At 35.8% G+C, this 11,320-nt stretch overlaps 1 protein-coding gene across 1 annotated transcript; it reads left to right on the top strand.

Annotated features, from left to right (window-relative positions):
* The first annotated feature begins 583 nt into the window (after nt 1–583).
* DEFB126 (defensin beta 126) lies at nt 584–4,624 on the top strand. The gene is made up of 2 exons (XM_025039718.1): nt 584–641; nt 4,260–4,624. The coding sequence occupies exons 1-2, from the start codon at nt 584–586 to the stop codon at nt 4,622–4,624; spliced, it is 423 nt and encodes a 140-aa protein (XP_024895486.1).
* The last annotated feature ends 6,696 nt before the right edge of the window (nt 4,625–11,320 follow it).

The following is an 11,320-nucleotide window of genomic DNA, read 5'->3' as shown; positions in this document are numbered from 1 at the left end:
ACCACCCCACTGACTTATTTCTTTAAAAAATACTTTATAATTTGCCAGATAATTACCTTTTCATTCAACAAACAATTGCTTAGGTACGTCTTTATACCCGGAACTAATATACAAAAAGTAATACTATGTAGTCAGGGTGCAAAAAAATACATTGTATTTTAGGGGGAGAAGTATGTAGGCAAACAGACTATCACAATGCAGTAAAATAAATCCTGACAGAACCAACACAGGAGACTGTGGGAAATAGGAGTACCCAGCCTTGGAGAAATCATCATAAATCCTTCTTGTGTCTTTCTCTCCAAATTGCCAAACCCTTCAGAAGGGTGTGCACCTTCTCTTCTAAGTCTTTCTCTTTCCCCCAAGGCATGCCTAGAACAGGGCTCTTGAATAGTGATGCCTCAATTAGAACTGCTAGCCAATGGACTGAAGTTATGTTTGGCACAGTATCCTATATCATTCTGGTCCACTGGCTGAGCCCAACCCCTCCCAGGGAGGACAATAAAGACCTGAGTTCAGAGTCACACTGAATAGAGAGTTCTGGACTCCACAGAACCTACTGCCTGTCTACTGTCTTTCAGGAGCCATGAAGTCCCTACTACTCACTCTTGCAACATTTTTGCTCCTAGCCCAGTTGGTCTCAGGTAAATAGAATCTTGGGGAAGGAGAAACACCGACCTACAACAGGGTCCTGCATATGGAGTCCCTATTACCAAACTGGCCATGGGAGTGGGGCATGGCTCTCACTGGGTGGGGGGCTCATGTTCACATCACTTCTTCAAAACACCTCTACTATAAGTGACCTCAAGCCTGTCATAGTTGAGCAGTGTCTATGATTGGAGGTGAGAAAGGATAATGAGAAGCCAAGGACGGAGATGATCCTGACATCCCAAACTTCCCTCTATCCTATTACTCTGGGCCAGTTCCAATCACTTTGTATGGTACTAGGTACTACCTCCTGAAGGAACAATTCTATAACAGAGCTTCTCCCAATTTCCTTGGTCTTATAGAGAAGGTCTCCCATTTTTTTATTCTTGGATATGATTGACAGAGAAAGCTATTTCTAAATATCTATAAAACTGTAAGGTAAAAAAGGGAAGAAAAATATTCAGAGTGAACAAGAGGAAAAGATTCAAGACTCTAGGAAGTTCTATGTCAGATTTCAGCTCTACTTGTGTAAGTGTTCCTTCTTTTTAATTAATTCTTTAGTTTATATTTACAGAATTAAGACAGGAACACTGAAAGCATTTTAAAAATAAAGAAATTGGCCACCATTTCATCACTGCTTACATTTTTTAAATTGTGCCTAACGGACGTACAAATTTATAATCTTCCCTTTTTTAACTTAAGATTATATCAGGAAATTTTTCACAGGTCTTTAAATTTTCCTTGAAAATACAATTTGCAATCGGTATTTATTATTTTGTAATATTAACTTGGAGAGTCCCTTAGTGTATGTCATTTGGATTATTTTTTCCACTGCGTCACTATTATCAATAACATTGTACAACCTACTAATATATTATCGTAAGATTCTCTGTTTATATAGGTAAATTTTAGAAGTTTCATTGCTTGGTCAAAAGGTAATAAAAGAAACTAGCATATATTGCAAAATGTTATTATTAGTGTGTTATTATTTTTAAACTTTCTATTTCATTTAAACTTTCCTTTTTTTTGCAAATGTTTTCTAATATATTGGTTACTTCTAAAATTTTTTCTCCCTCTTTATTTCCCCCCGTCCCCCACTTCCACCCCTGACCTATGGTTGTTGCCGTTTCTCTTTTTAAGAACTGGATCTCTGAAGGCGGGGCATCGTCTCCCACATGCTTACAGCGTGCACCTGGGGCCTGGCATCCTCGGGGCCTAGCACCCCCGGCGCACTAGGGGTGTGGGGGCCTGGTGCACCCAGGGTATGGTCTGTGGCTCCACTGGGGCGCGAACCTAGGACCTCCTGCGTGTAAAGCAGACGTGCTAACCGTTGCACTATGGAACCACCCTTAAAATTGTTTATTGATTTATTTGAGGCACAAAATTTTCATTTTCATGTTGTCAGATTTATTGGTATTTCCTTTGCATTTTCCATTAGCTTAGAAAGTTCTTCACCATATTGAGAACAGTTTATTCACCATGCTTAGTTTTTTTTAATTCTATTTTTATATTGTACTCAACCCATATTTTATATATGACGCAAAGTAAGAAATAAACTTTTTTGAGGTAGAATTTCCTAACGGAGAATTGTGTAACTTTGTACCTGCCTCTAGAGATAACATTTATTGTTCTCTAATTTGCAGAACTGTTCAGATTGATGGTGGAAAAGAAGAAATTAATAACAGTATGAGGGTCGCCTCAGAAGATATTTCAGATCTATTGCATTCTTGAAATTCTATGAGTTTAGATGAAATAATTTTTCCCTTTGCCTCTGGGACATTGCTGACATGCATCACATTTATTCTCAGGTGTCCCCTTTCTAAACCATATGGCCTGAGAAAACTTCTCAGTTCTCTTTCTAGACAAACACAAATAATTCAAGATTATTCTGTAAGATTATCTAAGTCTAACCCAAGATCTAGAGGCATTAGAAATGCCACCCTTAAAAGGACATTTGAAAGGAAGAATAAACAAAAACATCAGGGCCCACAGAAGATCAGAGGAAAAGGAAGGAAACTTGATCTGAGGTTTTCATCTACATATCACAGCTGAAGAAAGCTGAAGAAAACCATGTGAATGTTATCTCCATGGAGATGTTTAGGATAGTGAGAAGGAAAAGGATTGTGGAGGGTGTGGCTACAGAGAAAGTAGAAGGCCAAGGAGCATTATGGAGAGCCCTTGCAGATACAAAAGAAGAAAATGAGACAACAGAGTAAGAAAAATCATGAAAACAAAGAAATCAAGCAATCTTTCTGTTCCCCAAAATATCAGGTTCTTCCCCTGCTCTTGGCTTTTGCATATACTATTCCTTTTCTGAACACTCTTCTAAATTTTCACATAGCTGGATCCTTTTCATCCTTTATGTCTAGGATTGAATGTCATTTCCTGAGAGATAAATTCCTCAGTGACCCCATGCAGAATTCTGGTTTTAGGAATGAGAGGCCTGTTTATGTATATAAATGTATGTACATAAATATTATGTATGTAAAATTTCATTTAGTCCTCAGAGGAGGATTAAACAGTTGATAAGGGATCATAGTAGTGGTAACAGAACTCAAAAATGATTGCTTTGTTCACTTACTCTCTGCTACATCACATTATTTTTTAACTTGTTGTGCTTATCATAACCTGTAGTTATCTTATTTATTCATTTCCTTGTTTATTTTCTCTGACCCTCTCCCCAAAATAAGCTTCTCAGACCCTGTCTTTCTATTTATTGTTTATTCTCATCATCTTACAGACTTCTTGACATAGTGGGCACACATTATATATTAGTTAGTTGAATAGAAGAATAAGTTAAGCAACATAGAACAAGATAAGAAAGAGTTCCAGTATCTGTTCAGGGCCTTCTATGTGTTATACCATGTGATGAGAGCATTTTTTATATATATTTATATAATATGTACACATATACAGCCACATCCTGCAGAATATCTCCTTAATGAATATATTTCTAGTAGAATGGCTTTTGATTTTTTATTTCTAAAGTTTTGTAGAATGTATTTATATCGCAATATTATATAGGTATAGCTTTATATACATCTACATATAGATATATGAAAAAATTATATCTATATTTAACATGACAATATATAAGACAAATCTATATTACATTTCAAATACAATTTGTAGGACCTCAGAAACATGTAAAGACATTTTGAAAATCTCACCAAGCATCAACAAAAGCCATGTGTGTTTGGGTAATAGTGAGACACATTACACCAATGATCGTTGAGCATTTCATATTTTAAAATGATAGTATTTTTACTTCTATTTAGGTGTTAATGTGTGTTTTGGTTACGTTTTTTGAAATTGGTTATGGGTTTTATATTCATAAGTAATAATGTGTTATATATTTTCCCACTTAAAATGGGAAATAGACAACTGATGTATGTTTATATGTAGAATTTTGGTTTCAGAAAGGCTCACACATATCTAAAATTTTTATGTGTATATATTTATAAAATCTAATTTAATCCTCAGAGTAGGTCTTTATGATCAGGAAAGTATAACAAAGGCAAGAGACTTGAATAATCAATGTTCGAAAAATTATTATTTTTATCCTTTTGTGACAGCTCTCTGGTCTAAGTGATCTAAATAATTCCTTTACGCAGGTAGTTGGTATGTGAAAAAGTGTGCAAACAGAATGGGAAATTGCAGGAGCAAGTGCAGAACTGGAGAGATACGGATACAACCTCCTACTGGGATGTGCAGCAAGGAAAAACTGTGCTGTATTCTGTCTGGCAAAGATTTGAATCCTCTTATCTGTGCAGACAACGTAAAAACCACAACCACAGCACAAGGTGCAGTAACTAAAAATGTGGCGCCTACCGAGAATATGGCGTCTATGGCGACTATGGCGACTATGGCGTCTATGGGGTCTATGGCGTCTATGGCGAGTATGTCAACTACCGTGGCTGCAGTGAATACGAACTCGCGGGCCCCGTCGGTGATTACTACTGCTGGTGCTGTTGTTTGAGCATTCCAGCTTCTATCTCCTGTCATGAGATCCCTGGTTCATTAAAGCAAAGGGCCTTATTTTGGTGTCAGTCTGCTCACTACTCCCCACTCTTTCTCCACACAATAGTGTTTGGAAAGTCATCACATCTCCATAGAACCCATGGTTCCGGGGTAGGCCACGCACAGGTGAGAGTTAGTCCAAAACACCCATTAAGGACAGATGGACAGAAACGGTATCATTCTTGAAGACAGTTTCCAGCCCACAGGCCCACACTCTGACTGTAACAGTCATTATCAAAATTTAAAGTGCATCAGAAACTGGAGGGACTGCTAAAACACAGACTTTGAGCCTCATCTCCAGTTTCTGATTTTGTGGGAGAGCCTGAGAATTGCATTGTTCACAGTTCCAGGTGATGCCAGTGTTTCTTGTCCAGGGGCCACACTTTGAGAACCTCAGGCCTATAGTATGAATGATTGAAGGCCTCTTTCTACAGACTGAAGTCATTTCCTATGTATTTTTGAAGTGGTTAGTGATATAAAAGCACTTCTACAGAGTAGAGTCATTTTCTCATTAGATTTCCTATAACAACCTCAGAACATAGGTATTATGACCTCATTTCACGGAATAAGAAACTTAATGTGTATTAGAACTAAAACAAATTTAAATGACTACTGAGAGCATTCTGTTACTATACTTCGATGTCTAATTTTCTCCTCTCCCTGGAAATTCTCAATCACAGAATCCAACTTAGATAGGATGGGAGATCAAGATCTCTATGGTGTGACCCAAAGACTGGGATAGACTCTTACCTTACTTAAGATTTTTCCCTTAAGAGTTCTTCCTGCACCAATAAGAGAATATGGTGCATCATAGTCATCCATCTATGCCTCAGGCCCATTTCCTTGATACTTGGACAGGAAGAATAGGAAACATAGTTGCCTTCACTTTCTGGACACCTATAATGGCCATATTTGTCTTTGTCAGTGTCAGTTTGCCCACTTATGAAAAAATAAGATTGGAATGAATGTCTTTCTCCTCGTCCTTGTCATGCTGATGTCCTTCTGATTCTAAAACTATAGACTTAGATTATGCCTTGTTGGGTCAACTTCACTTTTGATCTGATTAGGGGCCAAAGATTTAGTGGTGAGACCTAAAAGTGAGAGAAAACATTGGTGGAAGGGTTATCACCACTATAAAACAGGTCCATGAGTGCCATCACAGAATCCTTTTCCTTCTTCTCTTGATCCCACATCTAGCTACTAATAGATCTATGTGCATCTACCACCATGACTTCTATTTCCATTGCTAATGTAAAGATTCAGCTCTTAAGACTTGCCCTGGGATTATTGTAATAGCCTTCTCATTAATCATTCTGCATTTCTTTCACACATATATTCATCCATCCTCTACACTGATAGCCAGAGCCATTTTTCTGACACAAATCTAATAATTAAACTCTCCTCTGGCATTGTGTCACAGTATCCTAGCCAACATTTCAGTTCAACCTTTGTTGTTCTTCATGTTCGGACTTTAGATTACATTTCCAGTTTTACTTCCTGTCATTCGCCCATAGGACATCCTGTGCTCCTGCTACACACACTTACGTATGATTGATTTGAACTTACTAGATTGTTTCTGGATTTGAGTTTTTATACTTACTCTTCTCTCTCCACCTAACCCTGCCTAGAAAAATCCTTATCTTCCAGAGAGCATTGATAACCACACTGTTTCACACAAAACAGAACTACCACAACCTCTTGTTCTCTATTATTTTGGTTTATCCAGAATTTGTCATCATGTTACATCATGTTCTATGCATCTGTTTGTGTGTCTTCTCCTCTAATGAACTTTGAAATTTTATTCAAGGAAAAGAACTTTTTCTATTTCTCTTTCTCCTATCATCACCTAACTGGATTCTATATTAATAGTTGTTGAATAAATAAAAAGGGGTTCTTGAAGCCCTGGAAGATTTTTAAATGTTAGTGAAATCCCACCTTCATTTATTCTAGATCTGTTCCAGGAGACAGGCCTCTGCTTCCTTCAAGAAACACATCTATAATCATCGTCATTGTCTAGTACAAGAGATTTGAGGGTGAGTAGACAAAATTAGTAGGACATTGTTGTCTTTTATACTCATGGCTATCATGTAGGTATAACTCATGAACTCTCACAAGAAGATGAGAGCATAGAGGTGGGCCACTTCAGCAGAGGAGAAGAGTAGAAAAAGTCATGAACTTGAGAATCAGACATATATGAGGTCATTCAGGATCCCACCATGCATTCAGCCTTAGATTGTGGACAATTAGTTTCCCATCTTTGAGCCTAAGTTTCTGAACTGGAAGAATAAAGAAAGTATTTACTCCCACTCAGGCTACTTGGAGGGTTGCTAGAATAGTATGTTCAAATTTACTCACATCATAGGGTCTTAGCCAGCATGTTGCTGATTCTTGGATAAAGAGCAGGAAGGCACATTTCCTGAGGGCCCTGTCTTCTGGACCATGGCTGCTCTGCAAGGGTCTGGATGATTATAAGCCATATTTCACCTGGGGGAAAGCTCATTGCTCTGTGGGGAAGAGTGTGACAGAGGTTAGGGTGATAGGATCTCTTTGAGCAGTCAGATGGAGTTATAAAGGCTCCTGGTAGAACTCACTGTGCTTTCTTCTCAGCAATCACCCTAATCACTACCTTGAAAAATATCTTAGAGCTATGAGCACTGTAATTACAAATAAGGAATATAATCTTAGTGCTGCAGCCTGAAACTTTACCCTCTTGTCTTCTTTCTTTACCTCTATTCCTTCTTCCTCCCATGCTTGAATTTAGGGGAAAAATAACCTTTCCCTGTTGGATTTGGGGAAGAAAGGGGCCTTCACTGGTTGAGAACCCACAATGGGTCAAGCACGCTGATGGCCAATCTCACTCAACAAAAGCATTATGTAATAATTACAATAACATGATTAAAGCTACATCTAGGTTTCTCCTCACCTCTATCTCAATTTTCCAGTTGGTAATACAGGTATAATCATACATCTACCTCCTAAAATCACTCTAAAAATTATAATAGGTAAGGCATACAGAATATCACAGTCTCTGGAACCCATGAAACTCTGAGACATATAGGCTTAGTGAGGTATAAATTATTTCCACTTAAAATATGAAAAATCTAAGCTTCATGGAGGAAGAGGATCTTGCACAATTACTTGTCAAAAGCAGTTCTGCCTGCTTCCAAGGCCACAACATCTCTAACCCATCTCATGCTCATACTGAAAATATCCTCAAAGCTGAATTCTACCTCTTTAGCATGTCATTTGCATAACCATATAGTTCTCAAGAATGAGCTCTACAAACCATGCAGAATAATCTGGATTTCAAAAGGAGAAGAGAAGGAGACGGAGACAGAAAGTTTGTTTAAAACATAGCTGAGAACTTCCATAACCATGAACTTAGACATTCAAGTTCATGAAGCTAACAGATCACGCTATCATCTCCATGGAAAAAGACCTTCTTAAAAATACATTGTAGTGAAACTTTCAAAAATTGTATATATAGAAAAGAATCCTAAAGGCAGCCAAGATAAAAACAAGTATAAGTTACAAAGAAATCCCCATTAGGCTATTAGCAGATTTCTCAGCAGAAACCCTTACAGACTAGGAGTCGGTGGAATGACATAGTAAATGTTGAAATATAAAAATTGCAAGCCAAGAATACTCTATTCAGCAAAGTTATTCTTCAGATATGAAGGAGAAATACTTTCCCACAGAAACAAAAGCTGAGGGAGTTCATCCATCACTACTAGACCTGCCTTGCAAGAAATGCTAATAGGTGTTCTTGGAGCTGAAATGAAAAGACACTAATCAATAACATGAAAACATATGAAAGCATAAAAAATACAAAGTCAGGTTTAGAAAACTCTAATTCTATAATAGGATGGTTAATTAACCATTTAACTATAGTATATGGTTAAAGAAAAATAGTATTTAAAAAATTTATAGCTACTATAATTTGTTAATGAATACACAACATAAAAGAGGTAAATTGTGACATTAAAAATATAAAAGAGAGAAGAAAAAGGGTAGAGTCTTTATAAGTGAACAAAGATAAGTTGCTATCAGCATAAAATGGTCTGTTTTGTCTATGAAATGTTTTAGGTAAGCCTCATGGTAACCACAAAGCAAAAATCTAAGGCAGAGTCACAAAAGATTTTTTTTAAAGGGAAACAGAGAACATACCACCTCAGAAAATCACCAATTTATAATGACAGAAGCAGAGGAAAAAAGAAACAATGGAAATACAAAATAACCAGAAAGCAATCAATAAAATGGCAGTAGTAAGTCTTTACATTACAATAACTACTCTAAATGTAAATGGATTGAATTCATCAAAGGCACAGAGTGGCTGGCTGGATTAAAAAAAAAAAACACAGAATTGCTGGAGATTTGGGGGTTAGGGACACATTGTAAGAATACAAACTTACTAGTGCAACTAGTAGATAAACAAACCCTGGAGATCTAATGCATAGTATTGTGATTATAGACAACAATATTGTATTATAGACATTAAACTTGCTAAGAGACTACATCTTAATTATTCCTGCCACAAAAAGGGAATAATAATTATGTGATGTGATAGAGGTGCTAGCTAGTGTTACAATGGCAATCATATTACAATATATAAATGTATAAATCAACATGTATGCTTCAAACTTACACAATGTTACATGTCAAACATACTTCAATTTTAAAAAGTTAAAGATAAACCATCCATTTAGAAAAAATCAAAAGACACGAAGAGATTTTTCACCAGAGAGGATATTCAGATGGTAAATAATCATATGAAAACATATTTAACATTATTAGCAAATAGGGAAATGCAAATTAAGATCACTATAAGATATCATAACACACCTATCAAAACAGTAAAAATGAAATATAGTGACAACCTGGAATACTGGCAAGGATGAGGAAAAACTGGATCTTTCATATATTGCTGGTGGCAATGTAAAATGCTACAGCCATTCTGGAAAATTATTTGGTAGTTTCTAAAAATAAGAAAATGTACACCTACTCAGTGATAAAAAAAAAAAGAAAGAAAGAAAGAAAGAAACTATGGATACCTGCAGTATTATAACTTACTGATATGTTAGGACTTTTTCCTGCCTTCTGGTTATGCCCTACTTATTTCTCATATCATAGCTTCTACTGGATAGATCATATTTTCTCCTACTGATTTGAATATCATACATTTTGTTTTGAAGTATTTATCTATTTTTTATTTATTAGTGATTTGTCCTTACTATTAAGACCTATATTTATGCATATATTTACCATTATTAACTTGCCAACAACCTTCAGAAATAACACTTAAACAATATGAAGCATTATATACTTCTCATAACTCCTCAGACTTAACTGATTGTCCTAACTTGATGCTTATAGGTGACTCCACGACAAGTCACCTAGAAAGGAAACTCATGTCCACAAGAAGACTATCAATAATAAAACCAATTTCTTTACTAGAACTTACACCGTGTAAAGGTTCATGGCAAAGGTGAAGAGTGGTGATCTGGGGACCTCAGAGTTTAATTCTCTCAAATTTACATTTGCCTCCAATAAAGATTTCTTCTATGTCAATTTCTTTTGATATAAAAGATATTCCTGTGAAAAATTTATATTGCCTGAATGATGGAGATAGTTCTCATCTAAGCCAACTGGCTTGTTTACTTTTTATCTTTTTGATATGGTTCACAGGGTTGAAAGTTTTTGAAAAATGAAATCAACGGTCTAAGGATAATCTAGGTAAATACCTCCTCCTAGTGGAGACTTTTGATTTAGTGAAAGTCAGATACCTTAAGAGTTACCCAAGGTTTTCAATTACAGAACTAACTCTCTCTTTCTCATGCATACATACACATTTAAATAAAAATGAAATAAATAAAATAACAAAGATAAATATTACATGTGTTAAAAGAAAATTAAAAGATCAAAATAATTTCCTCAAAGACAAGGAATATCTAGTAAAAAAAAAAAAATCCCTCTTACATCGCTTTTTAAAATTGTGGTAAAATACATATAACATAAAATTGCCATTTTAAGTGTACAATTCAGTGACATTAAATACATTCAGAATGTGCAACCATCACTGCTATATCTTTCAAATTCCTCTCATGACTCCTCCCAAAAAACTCTGTAATTATTAAGCAATAACTCCCATTTTTCGTTCCCCTCAGGCCTTGATAACCTCTAATGTATTTTCTCTCTCTCTTAATTTGCCTAGTCTAGATGTTTTATATCAATGAAATAATATAATATAATTTCTTTTGTGTCCAGCTTACTTTGCTTAGCAGAGAATTTTCAAGTTTTATACATGTTGGAGAATGTAATCTGAACTTCATTTCTTTCTATGGCTGAATAATATTCTTTTGTATGTATAGATCACATTTTGTTTACCCATTCTTCTATTGATGAACATTTGGGTTATTTCTAACTTTTGGCTATTGTGATTACTGTTGTTATGCACATTTAAGTACAAGTATCTGCTCACATCCCTGTTTTCAATTTTGAGGGGAACATACATAAATTTTAGGTACATATCTAGTGGAATTGTTGGATCATATTGTAATTTTATGTGTAACCTTATTTGGAAGTGCCAAATTGTTTTCAATTGTGGTTGCATAATTTTATATTTCAGTCAACAATGCAGGAAGCTTCCAATTTCTCC

Source organism: Pteropus alecto, unplaced genomic scaffold, assembly GCF_000325575.1.
Source record: "Pteropus alecto unplaced genomic scaffold, ASM32557v1 scaffold45, whole genome shotgun sequence".
NCBI classification, from domain to species: Eukaryota; Metazoa; Chordata; class Mammalia; order Chiroptera; family Pteropodidae; genus Pteropus; species Pteropus alecto.
The sequence above is the reverse complement of the archived record's forward strand: the minus strand, read 5'-3'. Positions and strand labels throughout refer to the sequence as shown.